The following is a 19,736-nucleotide window of genomic DNA, read 5'->3' as shown; positions in this document are numbered from 1 at the left end:
TTGTCTACTGATACTGGACAAATAAAATAAAGATGTAGGGTTTGCTTCACATAAATGTAAACATTACCCTGACATAGGGAAAAAAAATCTAAAAGTTATATACTTACTTTGTCTAATTAACCTTTTGTCAGCAACCAAAACATTTTCAGCATCCACAATGATGACCTTTCCATCTCTAGGACCAACTGCAAAATTGTCAAAGCTGACATCCAGGAGGTAGAGTGCAAATTCAAAGTCATTGTTTGTAAGCTGCTCTGCTATTTCCATTAATTGCCAAGCAAGGTCAACTCGTTTCTCCCAGGGTGCATTAAAGTAACTCCACAGTTCTTCTCCAACATAATTTACAGCCACCATTCTTCCACAAGCTCCAAGATATTTTGCAAATGGCCAACCTTCATCAGACGGAAAACTCTACAAAAGAATTATCTTATTATAAGAGATTCTGATCTCTCAGAGATTTGTACTAGGCATGAGCTTGGATTTTCTTGTTAAATTCAATAGTTCAATAAAGATAAACCTTATTTCTCTTCTAACCCATGGACTTGAATATTTTTTGACAGATTTATCAGCAAAACACAAGACATCTTCATTACCAGATCTAAAAGTATGTATGCCTTCCTTTATCTTTTTGACTCTTTTAAGCACAAACAACCAATTTTTCTTTTGAATGTAGGACTGCAGGACTATTAGCCAACAAGAATTTACCAGGCTCCAGGCACTATACTATCTATACTGGCAATAAGGGAGAACCACAATGTTTAAAAGAAAAAAGAAAAATTTAGAGAAGACAGATACCAAACAAGTAAGTAAGTAAGTGTTAGTTACTAAAAAGTGGTGCAGGTCTCAAAGAGTCTTTAATAGGTGCATTATTTTGTCCACAAGTAGGAAGGGATGGAATTCAGAGAGGGATTCTAGATAAGTATCTTCTAATCTATACCTAAAAGGCTGGTAAAGAGCAACCTAATAACCTATTAATACAATCTCCACACCAACTACCTCTGGTTCCAAGTTTAGTCTTGCTTCCCCCTCCAAGGCCACCATATTTTCTACTCACCTTAAACCCACTTCAAAATTATTCTCCTAATCTTAGCAATATTTTTCTCACGGATTTTACAACTACTAGGAAGATTAATATCCGAAAACAAAAGGCTTCCAGGATCGTAAACAAGTTATTTTCAACCTAAGTAAAATGGCAGGCCTCTTCTAAGGTACCTGATATAAAACAAAACAAAACGAAACAAAACCCATTCACCTGCAAGATAAGCACTGGAGTACAAAAGGGTGTGAAGTAATGTTTTAAACAACTTCTTGGAAGACCACATGACCAGATATGTTTTAAGAGCCACTTTTCAGCCTAAAAACTTTCCATAAATTGGGGTAAGAAATTATGCAAAGATCACACAAACTACAGAATATAAATATAGCCTACTTCCATGATAAAAAACTGAAAAATCTATATTCATTAAAAGAGTTAGAGATAAGGCTCTTCTTGGACCCCCTCAAGAAAGTAATAATTCTTTCTACACTGAGCTTTTATAAAATTGACAAAACTCAGTAGTAACTCTTACATTAAAACTTTTATCAACTTTAAAGCAAAAAAGATTTTTAGAACCAAATTTCTTCCATAACCTATTTTCATTTGTGTTTCCTTTCAAGTCTATCAATGCACAATAACTGTACTTGTACTTTGTACATATACCATTTTTCTTTTAAATTTTAATACCTGCAGTTTTGTGGCAAAATACTAATTACGTAAATTAAAAATTAAGATATGACATGATGGATCTTTAAATATAGTAAATGAATTGACTCGATTTTGTTCAGGGTTCTTTAGTAATTAGAAGAAAGCACATTTTTTTACCTTGTATCTGAGATTTTTAACTTCTCTTCTGGGCATTGGGAAAGTGAGATTGCTCATGTCCAATGTGACATAAAAACTGTTAACCACCTGTTCTTTTCAATTTTTCTTCCCAAATAAGATACCTCCACAACCTTGAGAATTTATTTAGACAAAATGATTACAAAAGATTTAACTGTTTTACTACTTTCCCAGAAGTATTCATGTATAAAATCTCTGACATAAAAAATGAAAGCACTTGAAAAAAAAACTGGGTCTGTGTGATTACATAGTTTTGTGGTGCAAAAAAGTAAAGCAAAAAACTCTTCCATACACTATTGGTGTATTATTCACATGCCATATTGTAGAACAGATACAAACATATCTTTGTGAAAATAAAATGGTCTTTGACAACAGACGAAAAGGGAACCCTGCCAACATCTGCACATATACAAATGCCTCCTTGTTTTTGGAGCTTATCCAACTGGCAAAAGACAGTCAAATACATACACACTTCATTACCCAAGTCCCTCATAGAAGAAAATTAAAATATATGAACAAATGTCACACTGAGCAAATTTATATTCATAGTAATTTCTGACAATGTTAGCTGAAATGCTATTATGCCTCATCTTAAGAGCAGTATATATAGTCTGCTACCTAATCTTTTGGAAGAACTTTTAATAAATGATTTCACATCATTTGCTCATATGACAAGAATTTTCACTGTGTAATCAAAATAGTCAGATTTCATTAACGAGAAGAGAATTCTACTGAACACACTGTAGTACCAAGAAAATGCTCAAAGGAAGCCAAAATATTTATAATCTGTATTTAAAACAATTCTGGCTTAGAACCAAATCACCACGATCAAGCAGAGTTCAAGAGATAAAATTTGAAGATGCTGCTTCTTAGATTTATTAAATATATCAAGAAATATGAAACAGAACTTCTTATTTCTGACTACCAAATTCCCACAGGGCATAAAACATAGTAGCTAAGATAAGAAGTTTACTGCTGAGATCCACATTCTTTTCTTTAAAATTTTAAAATCAGATTTTCAAATTGCCTACAACAGGACACAATTTATACCCTGAAATAAAATGTATTTTTTAATTTTCATTTTATTACTTTTATGGAAGTATAGTTGATTTACAGCATAGTATTAATTTCACACGTACAGCACAGTGATTCAGTTAAACATGTATGTGTTTGTTTAGATTCTTCCAATTCTTTTTCCTTATAGGTTATTAAAAATTTCTGAGTAGAGTTCCCTGCGCTATAGAGTAGGTCTTTGTTGGTTATCTATTTTATATATTTTAGTGTGCATATGTTAACTCCAACCTCCTAACTTATCTCTTTCTCTTGCCCCTCAATATTTCCCCTTTAATAAAGATAAGTTTGTTTTCTTTGTGGGCCTATTTCTGTTTTAGAAATAAGTTCATTTGTATCTTTTTTTTTAAGATTCCGCATATAAGCAATATCATATATTTGTCTTTCTCTGTCCATCCTTGCTGCTCCAAATGGCATGATTTCATTCTTCTTTATGGATGAATAATAATCCATTGTATATAGGCACCATGTCTTCTTCATCCATTCCTCTGTTGATGGACATTTAGGTCACTTCCATGTCCTGGCTATTGTAAACAGTGCTGCAATGAACACTTGGGTGCATGTATCTTTTGGAATGATGGCTATCTCTGGATAGATGTGCAGAAGTGGGATTGCAGGATCATATGGTAATCTATTTCTAGTTTTCTGAGTAACCTCCATACTGTTTTCCATAATGGGTGCACCAATTTACAGTCCCACCAACAGTGGAGGAGGGCTTCCTTTTCTTCACACCCTCTCCAGCATTTATTACTTGTAGACTTTTGGATGATGGCCATTTTGGTTGCTATGGGGTGACAGATATCTCACTGTATTTTGATTGGCATTTCTCAAATAATTAGCGATGTTCAGCATCCTTTTATGTGCCTTTGGCCACCTATATGTTAGATCTTCTGTCCATTTTTTTTTAATTGGGTTGTTTGATACTTTTCGTATTGAGCTGTATCATGAAATGTGTGCAAAGGATGATTTACTGAAAAATTGTGTACAAATACTTTTTATTTGAAGGAAAGAGTCTTTAAACTTGGAATAGTTTAAATTCTAATCAGATTGGAGACATTCCAATGAACTGTTCAGGCTTTTCCATCAGGCTTGAATGTATGTCATAAAGTGTTAATATATATTAAAGTTTTTAAAACTAAATATTAGTTTAAGATTATACAAAGGTACAGAACAGTTACAAACAATATTTATTGTATTACAGAGTTTTTTGTTGTTGTTGTTGTTGTTTTACATCAAGTTGGTGACCACCCAAAGGAAAAAATCTACTGAATATTACTACCAGTATAAAAGTTAAAAATGGATATTTAAGTATCAGGTCAAACATGATTAACTCTAAGATTTAAATAAATGCCTTCACTGTTAATTTACAAGATAAAAAGTATTTTTAATACAAACCTAAGATAAATCACCATGTCTACCTATCTTTTAGCTTAAACCAAGGTTTCAGAAACGAAAATCCTTAATATTATCTTCATTTTACAAGGAAAATAAAATGAAGGTGACATAAGATGTATCTAGTCAATAAAGTAAAGAGAAAATTTAGATATTTCATATTCTTTAAAGTATATAATGTTTTATAAAATTTCTATACTTAAGGGCAAAATAGTACGTAAGCAGAATAATGGACTTGAAACCACAAGTCCAGCTTTAAGTTTCAACTTCATGTCTGCATCTCACCAGCAGTGTGATGGTAGCAAAATCTTAGAGCTTTACTCTCTTCCCCTGTACAATAGGAATATTTGCTCCACATTCATCAGGGTAATCTAAGATCAAAGAGGGAGGAAGCATGAAATGTATAATTTACCACTGCTTTATGAAGAATTGCTTACCAAAACATTTTTATACTTTCTATTTAAGTCTTCCTATGTACACAAGTCCAGTCCAGACATTCATCAATAGACGTGCTTGTTTTCCTATCACCTACTGAAAGGCATCTACGAATACTGAACACATTCCAAATACAGCCAAGAACCACTAAATTAGAGATCTATCTTCACTGTCCTCTGGTACTTTCTATTTACAAATAACATATAAACTAGTTACCAAACTTTAAACAGGTTTGATGCTGTAAGAAATGAACAGGGTATCCACAAGCACTAAAAACATGAAAAAATTAAAACTTGGTAATATGCATACACATAAACACAACATTTTAATGAGCTTTTCATTTATAATAGGTAAGCGCCACAAAATAAATTCTAAATGCTAATGTGACTAACACCTATTGATCAAAACCAAATGTCATGACTGTATGTGATCAATAAGTGGGATGTTGAGTTCCCTTATGGTGCAGTGGGTTAAAAATCTGGCATTGTCACTGCAATGGTTTGGGTCACTGCTGTGACAAGGGTTCAATCCCTGGTCCAGGAACTTCTGCATGCCGTAGATGCGGTCAAAAAACAAAAAATAAACGGGATGCGAAATCTATGAATTCTAGAGTTGGAGGGTACCTGAGTTGTAAATCTAGTTCAATTTTAATAGCATAGTTTAAGTGATTTGCCTCAAGTCACACAAGTCAATAGGAAGTGAAGTCAGGCCAATACAACCCCTCAATCCAATATACTTCTGTTTCAGAAGTTTTCAAATTTTAGAAAGGTTATCGGTATGTATAATTTCATACTCATATTATATAATGCCTTCAGGAAGAGTCTGAGGTAGCACCTCACAAAGAAATACATTATGCTGCAAAAATAATGTACACTTATTCATCCCAAGTGAGATAAAGCACATAACGTACTTCCTGTGTTTTCATATTTATTTTTAACGTGATAGAACCTTTTTTTTTTTTTTTTAAATTTGGAATCGCAGATAAAGAATTATAGGTCAACCCACATTTCACTGACTAATACAACAGCTGGAGTAAAAGGCAGCGAGAAGTTATTGCGGAACATAAAGAATACAAATTGTGAATTGAAAAATCCTAGGTCTAGCCTAACTCCACCACAAAATGCAAAGTAGACAGTTGTAAAAATAAAACATAGTCCCTATTCTCAGGAAAGCTTTCCAGCCTGAGGTGGGAAGATGATTATTAAATACATATAAATTATAAATTATGGAATTTGTTACAAATTACAGAAGTATAGAGAATGCTGAGAGAGAAGAATAGGGACCTATTTCAGATTGTGTGGGAAAGGACAGCCTCTCAAAGGAAGCACTACTTAGGGACCAAGATCTAAAGGATGAGCATAGTATTATATAGACTGGGGATGAGGCATTAAGAATATTCCAGGTATGGAGTTCCCGTCGTGGCGCAGTGGTTAACGAATCTGACTAGGAACCATGAGGTTGCGGGTTCGGTCCCTGCCCTTGCTCAGTGGGTTAACGATCCGGCGTTGCCGTGAGCTGTGGTGTAGGTTGCAGACGCGGCTTGGATCCCGCGTTGCTGTGGCTCTGGCGTAGGCCGGTGGCTACAGCTCCGATTCAACCCCTAGCCTGGGAACCTCCATATGCCGCGGGAGCGGCCCAAGAAATAGCAACAACAACAACAACAACAACAACAAAGACAAAAAAAAAAAAAGAATATTCCAGGTAGATGTTAGAGCCAGAAAATCGTCTTCTCAGAACTGAAAAGAGGAAAAAAAAGGCCAAAGCAGCGGCATGAAATGAGGAGGGAATGGCTTGAAGTATGGGGAGGAAAGCAGGAATCAGATCATGCTGGAACTTAACAGAATAAAACACAAAGTGCTCAACATGGTCTCTATGCTATGAAAAAAACAAATATGTGCCCAAGCTTTAACATTCAGAAATATCTTATTTATTGAAGTTAACCAATATCCCGTGGCATCACTCTGAAAAAAGAGTTTTTACAATATCCCAATATCCTTTCATCAACAGCCATTGTCTTACCAGATTAATTAGGTCATTTTATTCTACTATGTCAGAATACAATCCTAAAAAAAAGAGGCATGGGATATATAAGAAAAACAGAACAAAATAAGGTCAACTCTAAATTGTTTGTATTCTATTATTCTTTTCTCTCTTTACAACACCAAAAGTGAGGTGGTTTGCAGTCCAAGTTAGATAATTCTTTTCATACAAAAAATAGAAAATATTTTGTAGCCATTTATTATCTCACAACAGTCCATTATAAGGAATATAACTTTGCAGTTCACCTAAAAAAGAAATATTACAAGACTAGTTTTTAAGGGAGAAAATTCCTAATAAAAAGATACTGGCTTGAAAAAATCCATTAATAATCAAAATACACAATCTAAAATCTAGTTACAAATTTTCTATAGAACTGGCTTAAACTTGAGAATACTTAAAGTAAATGTTATCAGAGGACAGAAAGTGCTTAAAGGTTCAATGTGAGTTTCAAAATTATTTTTAAAAGCCCAAATTTGAACAAAATCCCATTGTAGTAATGCATGTTATAACAGCTGTTCATAGAGATTAGTCAACTGTACTGGTGACAGACTAATGTGTTCACAGTTTTGTGAACTGTCTGGAGGGGGAATAGAATAAAATTACTGGGATGATTTAATGGTTACCTAATTTTTGCTAACATTTCTCTAAGCCCTTAGCTTCTTAATTTATACTGCCAAAGAGTGGCCAAAATCTACTGCAAATACTGTAGAATCTTGGTAATCTCAAGATTTTCATGTCATAGGATATGTTCTATTTATTTCATTAAATAATTTTCTGGATGCCATTTCCACCCACCTACAATTCCAACAATATTAAGCATGCCTTGAAAATAGCATGGCTTGTTATTTCATTGAATATCATGTCCAACAGCTGTACCTAAAATTGGAAGCTTATATTAAAATGCAACAACAACAAACTACCAAGTCTAATAGAAATAACTCTTTTAGAATAGTTAAAAAAAAAAAAAACACTTGGCTGCAAATTTTAAATATGCATAAATTTACTAGTCTCATCTGACCCTTTCTTACCTCAAGAGAACTAGCAATTCTGATCCATGTTTCTAAGTTGAAATACATACCCAGAAACATATCAAATATTTATTTCGAGTAAAACAAAATGTCAAATGGGGGGGGAATAGCTAAAAGCAGTTTCTTTTGGACCCAATAACCTAAGAATGCCCCCTTACTTCCTTTAGTCAAGATCTGATTTCTTTAAAAAAAAAAAAAAAAAATCCAATAGAACAGTGCTAACTTCCTCTGTTCCCCTGAAACACAAAATTAATTAACACGGTCTTTCAGAAGTATAGAAAAATATCTGCTAGATGCATACTATAGTATTTCTGTGCATTAAATACCTCATGCCTGGTTTTAGATTTGAATTCCCATTTCTGCCTTAAATACAGCCAAAATCTCCCCACCCCAAAGCCATGCAGTTGCTCGGACCAAAAATTATCCTTTATTTTTCTCTTTCCTTCACTTCATAACCCATCATCGCGTCTTGTCAGGTATTTCTCCAAAACATATTGGGTCTAACCACTTTTCATAACCTCCACTGCAACCACCTTAATAAAAACTACCAAGCTTTCTCCCACAAACCACGGCAAAAGCCTTTCCAATTCCTCTTACCCCTTTTAATCCATTCTCCACAAAACAAGCCCTGCTTAAAAAACGAACAAAAAAATCTTCTAGTTTCCCAATGCTATGAAATCAAAATCCTAAGCTCATTAAGCATGCCTACAAGGCTCTCTACAGGATATGGATGGGCCTTGCCTATTTCTATGATCTTGTGTTCTACCACGCTTCCTTACTCCCGTGCCCGCTCCTGCTTTGGGCCCTCTGAATTTGGCACACCTCTTGTTTAAAAATACTGTGCCCTCAGAACTTTGCTCTAGTGTCTTTTTCTCATCATTCACATCTCCACTAAAATGTAACTCTTCCTGACCACTCAATGTAAAGTATTCCATCACCAATCCAATTCTCCATCACAGGAGCCTGCTTTGTTCTTATAGTATGTAAAATCTAAAATTACCTTATTCTTTACATGTTTGCTGCCCACACCTAATGCCCCAGAAAACAAAGACTAAACAAATGTGCCCTGGCCTGTCATCTTTATTGTACCCTAAGGGCAAAGGCCAGTTCCCAGCATTACTGAGCAATTGACACAATTTTTGTCAGATTTCTTCATTTCACAGTTGAAACTCCAAATGAGCACTAAGGCAAAATATGACAAAGATCCTGAAACATCACACCTACCTCAGATAACAAATCTTTTTAAGGTTCTATCTCAGCATCTAAGCATGCCTTGAAATACCCCAGATTTAACCTCTATTTTTAAAATGATCATTCACCAAGGTACTAAATAGAGTTATTAAAGTTAATAATGATTTACAAAGAAAAATTAAACTATTTGCGCCTTGTATTACTGAATCCTTATGTGAATCATATTTCCTACAATATTTACTTTATCATCATAGGGGACTATCCCAACCCCCTTTTTCATTACTATTCAAAAAAACTTCATAGTTTAAAGCAGAAGCTACATTTACGATGTGTGTATGTCCATCTAAAATACATGACATTTGAACATTTACCACAGGAAGAGAAAAATGTACATATTCCTAAGACAGATGTCAACATAGTGTACTAAGGAACTTTTCAATTACTATAGCCATTCTAAAATGAAATAAGCTGATTTTCAAAGAAATAAAATACAGTAAAAAACTTTACAATTAAGGATATTTTGCATATTTTATCTAAATAGTCCTATCTTCTTTAATCTTTGAAACAATCCTGTTGGATAAATGTTAACATTCCCATTTTACTGATTAAAAAATTGTCTCAAACATTAAATGACTTGCTCTTTGCCATCCAACAACTTTGTGGTAGTACAGAATGCTATTACAATACTGCCCTTACCACACCTCCTGCCTCCATCACCCTACTCCCCAAATCTTTGGGCAAAATCCCACTTACCCTCAGAACTCAATTCCTTGGTATTGAGTTCTGGTATCCACTGGTATCCACTCTATAAGACACGCAGATGTCCTTCCCTAAATGAGTTATCTGACAGAGTACATAATATCTTTGTTTGTAGAGCTTATTATGCTATATTGATTGCAATTCATCTTTTATATACATACCTCCTACATAGCTAAGCTACATGATGCCTTTCAAGGCATCTTTTCTAAGACCTTTTCAACTCAAATGCCTCCTAACAGACTATTTACCAAATGAACGAACAAAATTCAGTTCTTCTGACTTTTAGATACAGGTCTATTAAGTCCAGAGATCTTCCAGGTATTTCCTAGATAACTTCCTATCAAGAATCTATAAAAAGACATAAAAATTGGATAAAAAAATTTGATTACATAATTTAAAACCTTTCAGGGTCTACAACCATGATGAGTAACTATCCTCACCTTATACCAATAATTTTACCGACACTCTTAAGACATTTTATAATCAGTTACTAAAATTCATTGTATGTAGAGGAAAAATGCAGGGCTTATATTCTAAGACCATATTAGTTTAATATATACATGAGCAAAAAGCAAAGAAAATACGTCAGCATTCTGTTTACAGTCACCAGCAATATAGCAAGTAGGCCAGAGACCATAAGCTAGAAAATTAGAATAAAAACCAGTCCAATGATCCCCTGAGAAATCGACCATCTATGTCCAGAAAGCAGAGCCCCAAAAAAGTAAGCTTTCTATTAGTACCCACCAACACCTGTGAGAAATATGTGCTGACCCATGCAATGGAAATATGAGGGAACATAGTTAGAAAATTAGACAAAAGTACAGAAAGGACCTCAGAATTAGTAACAGTCAAAAGATATGGATATGCAGAAAATAGGCTGGGGTGTCAAATAATTTTGCTCCCCTGACCTGGAAGTGGTGCTTTCCTAAGGGTGATTTTTGCTTCTATAATCTTTCCAAAATAAAAGTCTCCTTCTTTTTTTGGACCCAATTTACATAGGTTTTAGTATTTTTACCTTTTCATAAAGGATGATCAAGTGTCAAGTGTCAATGAACCCCCTGATTAAAAACAAGAAAAAAAAATCCTCTAGATTTAAGCTTATGAATTTACTAGGTAAAAAGTGCTCTTCTCAAAACTACCTAGTCAGAACCATCCCTGAAGTCTAAATCTGGGAGGGCAGTTAGTACAGCAGTAGCCAGTAGGAGAGAAGTAGGTGGCTCCCTATAAACTGCAGCCTGAAAAGAATCTCCTGACATAAAGTCTGAAAGATCCTTTCTACATGCTATTGCCCCACAAGATCCTTAGCTACCTTTAACTGCAGACTTTTCCCTTTAAAGACAGTCTTGAATTTTTGTTTTGTTTTAATCTGATTTCACACATGAAAAATTGGGGGATAGGAAGATAAGGTGGAAACAGGGCTAACTAGCCTGGCTTTCAAGCCATACCCCCAGGCAGTAATCAAGAACCAAAACCTCCAGCCCCCTCTTAGAAAAGCTTAAACACACCAGTTAAAGTCAAGCTCAAAAGCAGAACAATAATTTTGCAAGAGTATGAGAGTCACAGGATGTTTAGGCTGAAAAGGAAAGATCTAATCCAGTAGTCTCACTTTACAGGTAAGTAAAGGACTTCAAAAAATCCAGATAGCATCTTTCTCTCTCATACATACATTCTCTATAAATTAAGGAATAGGTAAGTACAAATACAGGGATACATTTTATTGATAGCAGAAAACATATTGCTATATTGCTAAATATATCAACACCTTAATTTTTTACTATCCTAAGAATGCTATACACAATATTATGAAGTCCCTTGCCAAATTTTCCCCCCATAAAATTATGGAATACTTGTAATTAAAATATACTTCTTGGTGAAGTAAAAATGTTAAGAGGAAAAGAAGACATCAGAGTAGAAGATAAAGATTCTAGCATTACCTTGTTGCTTGGTGTTTATAAACATTTTTTAAATTAGACTGTGGCAGAACAGCTTTAAGAGCTAGATAAGCTGCTGTAAGTTATTAAGACTACTCAACAATGGGAGGAGAGTGTACTTTTACATCATTTCATATCAGGAAATCTGTACTACAAATCCATGTAGCCTTATATAGATAAGGTAGGTCCATAACATATCTTGCAGACATTTAATAACAGTCACATCTCCTTTCAAGGCATAACAGAAACTGCAGTTTGGTACTATTTCTTAAAATCAGAAGAGGCAAGTTTAATGGGTTAAACTCATATATACTTTTCAGTTCTTTCTTTAGCATCTTGTTAAAGAGATTTTTAAATGTTTACTTTGGAAGCATGTTTACTACATTGGAACTTTTGTTTGAATTCAGTTTAGAAGACTTTTTCTCCCAAGTAGTTAATTTTGGTGCAACAACTGTCCAAAAATTCAACAGGTAGCTCCCTCTCCTGGAAAAAAAAAAAATGTGAGTTCCTGTTTAAGTTGTAAAACACACATTTTTACACCCTTAAAAAAAAATACACAAGCATCAAAATATACAGAGAGAGCCAAATTTAAGTGATTTTTCTACCCTTATCAATTAATATCCCAATACTATCATAATCAGCTATTAAGTTTCACAGAAACCTGTTTACTTAAATTGTGTACATTTGCCTAGTTAACAAAAAGTAATGAACAATCATGATTTGACTTAATGTATAAAAATCTTTACACTTGATCATTGAATTTTGAGATTCCTTTCACTTTAGTGGTTTCATACTGTCATCAAACCTTAATTATATGTTCATACTTAACTCACTAGTTTTTACCAAAGATAATGTGGTTCTATAAAGAAAGTAGCAGCTCTATGAAGATCTTCTACTTAAAAAAGTCTTCTTATTCTACTTGCTTGTTTGTCAGTTAAAAAAATAATAATAATAAACATACCAAAGACTGATTGGTACTAAACATCTTAAATTTATATTTTACACAGCATGTAAACAGCTATAGAACTGAGTTGACTAAATTAAAAATTCAATTTATAAATATCACAGTCAACAATGTTGATACATATATTTCTTCACATACCAAAAACAAACTCATACTCTATAATCCACCTAGCCACCAGTGCAGAGCGACTACGTCAGTAAATTTCAATTACCAAAATACTACTGATCTTTTTTTTTACTATTTTCTTTTTTCTCAATGAATTTATTTTATTTATAGCTGTACAATGATCATCACAATCCAATTTTACCAGATTTCCATCCCACAACCCAGCACATCCCCCCACCTCCCACTACTGATCTTTTTTAAAGTTGCTTATCACTAAAGATGAAAACAGAGAAAGAAAAAGTTTAAGGGAAGAGTTAATAAGAAAAGATACAAGCTCACTTTACTACCTCAACTGTAAAGTAAACTGAAGATGCTAATACTTCAAATTTCAAAAACACATAAGCTTCCCAAATAAAGCAGATTTACCTTCATACAAATCAAATACCTTAATTCCTTATAAGTTCCTTAAAGTGCCATATGTTTATAGAACTGGATATATAAAACTCTCTAAAGATATTGGTTCTAATATTAGCTGAATTACCTGATAATGTGTCAATATGCAGCCACTATTATAGGTGCAGAAAATGTGTATCACTAAGATAGCTCCTCACTAAATTCTTAGGTCCCAGAGAATTTGACACACTCTATATAACAAACCAAACTGCTAGAGCTTTCTCCAGGGACCAACCTTGCTAACACAAACATCTTTCTCAAAGAGAAAAGGCAACTTAAATAAAAAAAGAAAAAGAAAAAGAAAGTGTCAAATCAAATGTATATATCATAAATATGGACCTAAGCTTTAGAGGCTGACTAGTTTTGAAAGGAAGAAATAAAGTAATTACTCTGAGGGAAGTTAAACCAGTTTTGCATACACCGTTAAAGAGAGCAGCATTTTATACACAATCTGTACATCCTAAGACGCTTTAAAATTTATCAGGACCCACATTACAGTTTTCTTCAAAGCAAAATATTTGCGTTAAAATTATGTGACTGAACTAATCACACTATGCTCATTTCTCTTAGCTAAGTTGGGCAGCAGAGAACTTGAGAAAAGCAAACAGTATCATTGAATTCTGCACATTCCTATTCACACACTTCAGATTTTAAAAAATACAAATCTCCCAGTGACATTCTTAGCAGCGCAAAGAGGCTGTGAAGTACACCAAATTACTTGTGATTAATTTTAAGTCATTCTTTCCCCTTTGTATTGGCAATACAGCACAACTGGTATGGAAAAGAAGGAAGGTTATTTTCCCTGGGAATATCATAAGAGATCACAGCACCAAAGTTGCAACCACTATCCAAGGACACTGCATTAAAGACGAGTGGGAATGTGTATAAACTCCGTAACTTTTCCCAAGGTAAGCAGGGTTTTTTTGGGGGGGCGGGGTGTTTTCCTCTTAGCTGTCACCACCAGTAAAAAGATTCCAACCTACTCCCCGAAAAAGCTCCTTTGTCTTCAAAATAAAGTCACGAGAGAGCCACTAAGTCAAACAGGAGAAAGGTGACTCTAGTCTCTCCATTTCCAGCCCTGGCCTAACATTTCGTCTCCTCCTGCAGTCAAATTACCAGATGAACAGAGCAGGTCACAGGATCAGGATGAAAATGCCCGATTTGGCCTTAAACCCTCGCAGCCCCAAGTCCAACGACGCCTTACTTTTTTTTCTCTTTCTAATCTAACACCTAAAGCAGGCCTCAGGGATTAGCCCCATCCGGACCACAGTTTCCATACTCTAACCTCATCCTCCCGAGTTTGTCCCCAAATCTGCCACCCCAAATGATTCGCCAGGTGAATGAGCTAAGGGATAAAACAAAGAGACTTTGGGGCCGAAGTTAAGCCAGTCACGAGGGGTACTAAAGGGGAAAGCAAAGCGGTATAGAAACACTTAAGAACTAAGGTCTTCCTAAACAGACTGCGCCGAGGAAGTGCAAGCCCGGCGAGCAAAGCAGAAAGGCAAGGAGGAGAGCCGAAGGAAACTCGCCGGAGAGACATTTTGGGAGCGTACCAGACCAAACGCGCTCCCTCTGGCGTTGAAAGATCCGCAATCAGAACCGAGATGCGCCCGCGTCTAGGTGACAAGAGCAAGCCTCGCCACCAGCTGGGTCGCCCTCCACGATCCCGCACCGCGCCCGGGGGTCCCCAGCGCCGTTCCTTTCCCAAGCCCGCCGCCTGGCCCCCCGGGGGCCAGGTCCTGACAGGAGGACCGGTGCGGGCGGGGCCGCTGCTCCCGACTCCCGTAACCTGGGTGGCCCTCCGGGCAGGATGCCCCCCTCCGGGGTTTCGTGCCTACCTGTAGCACCAGCGGCTCGGGGTTGAAGGCCAGGGTCAACAGCAGCTGCATACGCTCCGAGTCCTTGAGGTTGCGAAGCAGGAAACTGCCCGAGTCCTTGGTCTCGGCGTATCGGCGCACCAGGCGGTCGAGCAGACGCTGCGAGGGGCAGTGCACCAGGTCGGACCAGCCCTCCACCGCCTCGGGCGTGAGCAGCCGCACGTCGCCGTTGAGGCGCGCGAACTCGGTGCGGGGCATGGCCTGGAGCAGGTCGCAGCGGGGCCGGCCGGTGGCCCGCTTGCAGATGCTCTGGTCGAGCTGCGCCAGCTCGCGCTGCGAGCCAAGGCGCTTGAGCACCACTCGGCGGCGGCCGCCCTCGCGGGGCTCGCCGTACTGCGCGAAGTAGACGTTCTTCACGTTAAGGAAGTCCAGCAGGCGCAGGCGGCCCCACGCCTCGAACACCACCTGCCCGTTGAGGAAGCGGCGGCACCAGCTCGTACCGAAGCACGCCGGGCACTTATTGAGCTGGAGGAAGCGCCGGTCGGCCAGTTCGTTCCGCTGCCAGGAGGCGAGCAGCGACGGCGAGTGCAGCACCATCAGCACCAACAGGCTGCCCAGCGCCGCCAGCTTCAGCGAGCGGGACAGGCGGCCCAGCTTCGGGGGCACCAGGCGCCACATCCCGCCCGCCGCCCGTCCCCCGCACCCGGAGGGCGAGGGCACCCCCGGGGCGCCCCCGCCGCGCCGAAACCCGGGGAGCGACCGGCAGGGGGCCCCCGGGCGAGTGAAGGAGCGAGGGCGCGGGCTGGGGCGGGAAGCGGAGTAGGTGTGTAAGAGAGACGGGGAGCTGGAAGGAACCGACCGGAGCAGGCTGCGACTTCTCCCAGTCACTAGTCTCCACAACTCTCGAGCTCCCTCCTCCGAGCTCCCCGCCCTCCGACTCCGGCAGCGCCTCCTCCTAGCCAGTCAAGTTATACAGCAGCGGGAGGCGGAGGGAGCGCGGGGACCCAACGCCCGCGCGCCCGCGTCCGCCCGTGTGCGCGCACGCGTATAGCTAGCTTGGGGCGCGAGAGCTGCGGCGGCGGCGTCCGCCTCCTGAGCGAGCGGGGTGTCTGAGAAGAGGGAAGCAGGGACTCACGGAAGGGGAAGAGAAGCTGGAATGTCAAACATCGAAAAGTAGCAACTGTGTAGGAAGGTGGGAAGGATGAGGTGCTCGCGCGTCCCTGACGCCACACGCCCCAGTTCTTGCGCGCCGACTCCCCGGAGGGAGGGCGAGGGGGCTGGGGGCGGGGCTGGAGGGGCGGAGCGAGCGTGTGGCGTACCGCCCGGAAAGCGTAATCGCGGGCTCTTGGGGGTGGCTTTGGGGGCCCACTCCGAGGGGCGGGGCTCGAGCTTCTAGAGGCAGGGTAAACTCGCGAGCTCCTGTGGAGAAATGACTTTTAGTAATAGTTGCTTTTTTATGATCGTTGACTTTGTTGGGGGCTGTCTTTTGTCATTGTGGAAAGCGTCTTCTAAGTCGGAAAAAAAAAAACTGCGGAACCCTAGTGCAATCCTTCGCCTCCGCAGGGCACCCGCAAGGCGCCCGCAGGGTGTAGGCGGAGTGGGCGGGGCGTCGTGTTCACTGCGCCTTATAGGGGTGGGGCGCGCGCCTGGGGGCGGGATGAGGCGAGGCCAGGGAGGGATTTCTTGTCTTTGGGCCCGCGCGCCTCCGCTTGGGGGCGGGCCTGCAGAGAGGAGGTGGAAGGGCGCGAGGTGTGGCTGGATTGTTTGAGGGGAGATGCTTCACCTTTGGCGTCAGCTACTTCTGTGGAGGCATTTTAAAGTATCCTGAGTGGGCACGGAGAAAACGAAGTCCGCCACACACCATGATAAAAAGGGGAAAGTAGGCTGAAGAGGGAACTGACGCGGCCTGGTGTCACTTTGAGTTGTGCCAAACACTGCCTAGATGAGGAAACGAGCGGTTGGCTAGTCTTTCCCAGCCCGGCGCCGAAGCCTTTTTTTTTTTTTTTCTTCTTCCCCAAGGATGTTGGCGTCCTCGCGCCTGCCTACCGTGAGGGTCTCCGGCGTGCGGCTATGCGCCCCGCCCTTCCCCCCACGCTCGGGCCTGCCCCGCGGGCCACGCCGCGTCGCTGTGGCGGTACCCTTGGGGACCCGGGGCAGCCTGTGCTCCACACCGGCACCTTGGCTCAAGTTCGCGCCACGACTACAAAAATAGCTCGGAAATGCGGAACTACAGCGCCTCGTTTTGGTAGAAGTTTTAGGGGACCCAGACTCCACAGTAGCTGGGACATGTAATTTTAATGCTGTTTAGTTTTTGCGCTGGAATAATTAAAATGAGTAGTTTTTCTGTTGGATAAGTGATTCCTGATACAGTATTAAATATCTGAGTTTTAACTGAGTTAATGATAGCGATTGAATGATGACTTTTAGAAGACCAATGAACTGGCCTGCATGAATGAACTCAAGAGTAGCTAAATGAGAAACATCTATATATTGGATTATTAAATTGACTTCTATTGTTCTCAACACCTGTTTGTAAAAGGCAGAGCCATTCTCTTGAGAAGTACTGTTGAAGTCAGTATTTTGACCTTCGTGATATAAGAATTCAAACTTTGAAAAAAGAAAACCTTTATACAATTTAAGGTGTTCAACACAGAAGTGACTTTTATATGATGTTAGATTGACGACAAATTGGAAGATTTAGTCTTCAAAGCCTGTACAAAGTGACTGCTTAAGAAAAATGCTGAAACTAAGGGCTTTTTCAAACCCTTGGCAGTAATTTGATTTAACGTGCCTTCAGTACGTTTATTCCATGCAATGTAAAGTTCTGAGCAAAATCTCAAATGAGGATTTCATAGAAATAGTGTTTGGTGTGATTGGTCTGGAGATGTCAGCTCTGCTTCTGCTGCTGAACTGTGAACTAGGCAAGTTACTACTAAACTGCAGATTTCTTATTCCTAACATCTTTTCTATTTGTCCTATAGATGTATTCAATTAATACAAGATAATTTATATGGAATTACTTTAATACAGTAGAAGGCGTTACATTTCTATATTTAGAATGAATGAATTCCTTGGCATTCTTGCCAGTGACTAAGCTGAGAGTATTGAGGCATAAGGAGAGACTGTTTAAGAGACTAGTGGCAGGATTAAGGAGGTACTGCTTCTATGTATAGAAAAGATCTTTTGGGTTCTTAAACTATTCTTAGCCTTCAAATCTTTGGAATTGTGTAGGAATCATTTGAAGATTGTATGTAAAAAGTTACAAGCTTATATAAGTTGAATTTTGAAAAATACTTGCTTTATATCTAAGTATTTTACATTTGTTAAGCCCTGATACTCCTTTCAGTTAAGTTTTCTAGACTTTTATCAGGAAAGACAGTCTTCAAGAATGTAACACATTCCTCAAGTGGAGGCGGGAAGGCTTAGAGCTGTATGAGATAAAACCAGAGTGTTCTAAAGTACCATATTAAGGTTTGAGAAAAGTAAATGAATGTTAATGAACATTACCCATCTATCCTATAAACCTCAGAATGTTTTTGGCTAATGCATTGTAAGCTGACATACAGAGTTCTTCCCCATAAGTTTAAATAAAGACAAATAATGTAATTTCTGCCACATTGTAAAATGTAATTTTACAATAATTTATGCTTTTAAATATATGCAGTGGAATTAAATAGCATAGTATTTTCATACCCATCATATATTTTTTAAAAATGAACTAGGTCTTTGATAGTCAAAATATTATATTGCATTGATTGCTATTATATCCCTTGTAGCAGTGGTACTCAATTAGAGAATATGTCTTGAGGGGGAGGGTAGTTGGGATATTTGGCAATATCTGGAAACATTTTTGGTGCCATAACTAGGGAATAGGGGCTACTGGCATCTAGTGGAGGAGGCCAGGGATATTGCAAAACATCTTACATTACACTAGGCAATTCCCAACAACAAAAAATTAACCAGCCCTATTTGTCAATAGTGCTGTGCTCCTGAGAAACTCTGACTTAGAGAATTCTACTGTTAGGTAGTAAGATTTTAGGTATGAAAAGTCTTCTTGGTTGTCATTTTCCTGCAGCAAAATGTATTTATATTTACATTTATTGCATATCTTGTGTGATCATAATATTCTGAATATTGTCAATTTAGAGAAAATTTTAGCATTAGAACTATTACTACTATACAGCTGATCAGAATATGTCACAATTTTGAATATTATAAAAAATAATTTATTGAAATACATTTCTTTTTTCTTTTTTTCTTTTTTTCTTTTTAGGACTGCACCCGAGGCATATGGAAGTTGCCAGGTCAAATCGGAGCTACAGCTGCTAGCCTATGCCACAGCAACGCCAGATTGGAGCAGCATCTGCAACCTACACTGCAGCTCAAGGCCATGCTAGAGCCTTAACCCACTGAGCAGGGCCAGAAATCAAACCTGCATCCTCATGGATACTAGTCAGGTTTGTTACCACAGAGCCACAATGGGGACTCCTGAATACATTTTGTAAGAGATTGGGGTTTTTATCATTTAGGTAAAGTTGTGAATGAATATTATTTATTGCTAGAATCTAACAGAGTTCAACATAAATTCTTTTTCAATTTTAGAGATATAAAGGCCACATCTTGTTCATTTAAGATGAGAGGAGTAAAAAAAAAAATGTCACACAGTAATGT

The 19,736-nt window shown here is 38.6% G+C and overlaps 2 protein-coding genes and 1 long non-coding RNA gene across 11 annotated transcripts in view; 2 read left to right on the top strand and 1 right to left on the bottom strand.

Annotated features, from left to right (window-relative positions):
• The window catches only part of DIPK2A (divergent protein kinase domain 2A), a 226,833-nt gene extending 210,863 nt beyond the window's left edge, over positions 1-15,970 (bottom strand). The window contains exons 1-2 of one of the 3 annotated variants that reach the window (XM_013982111.3): positions 15,087-15,970; positions 108-411 (exon numbers count right to left, since the gene is read on the bottom strand). In XM_013982111.3, the coding sequence (XP_013837565.2) occupies positions 108-411; positions 15,087-15,743 (961 nt within the window). In that variant the 5' untranslated portion in view covers positions 15,744-15,970. Of the gene's footprint in view, positions 1-107; positions 412-6,681; positions 12,210-15,086 lie in introns of those variants that run through there. The other 2 variants (XM_084989951.1, XR_014824078.1) reach the window with 2 other exon arrangements.
• Positions 14,008-15,092, top strand: LOC146397512 (uncharacterized). The gene is made up of 2 exons (XR_014824089.1): positions 14,008-14,156; positions 14,708-15,092. It is a non-coding gene; the product is annotated as an uncharacterized LOC146397512 (long non-coding RNA).
• A 142-nt stretch (positions 15,971-16,112) lies between the features above and the next one.
• SLC9A9 (solute carrier family 9 member A9) overlaps positions 16,113-19,736 on the top strand; it is a 685,137-nt gene continuing 681,513 nt past the window's right edge. For 4 of the 7 annotated variants that reach the window (XM_084989945.1, XM_084989943.1, XM_084989947.1 and 1 more), the window contains exon 1: positions 16,113-16,257. The gene's annotated coding sequence lies outside the window, so the exon portion shown is untranslated. Of the gene's footprint in view, positions 16,258-16,777; positions 17,987-19,736 lie in introns of those variants that run through there. The other 3 variants (XM_084989946.1, XM_084989944.1, XM_084989942.1) reach the window with 1 other exon arrangement.

This window comes from Sus scrofa, chromosome 13, assembly GCF_054392235.1.
Source record: "Sus scrofa isolate SSC_HxYL_T2T_F1_AM1 chromosome 13, Sscrofa_HxYL_maternal_Yorkshire_Landrace_v2.0, whole genome shotgun sequence".
Classification (NCBI taxonomy): Eukaryota; Metazoa; Chordata; class Mammalia; order Artiodactyla; family Suidae; genus Sus; species Sus scrofa.
This window is presented reverse-complemented; position numbering and strand designations above follow the sequence as displayed.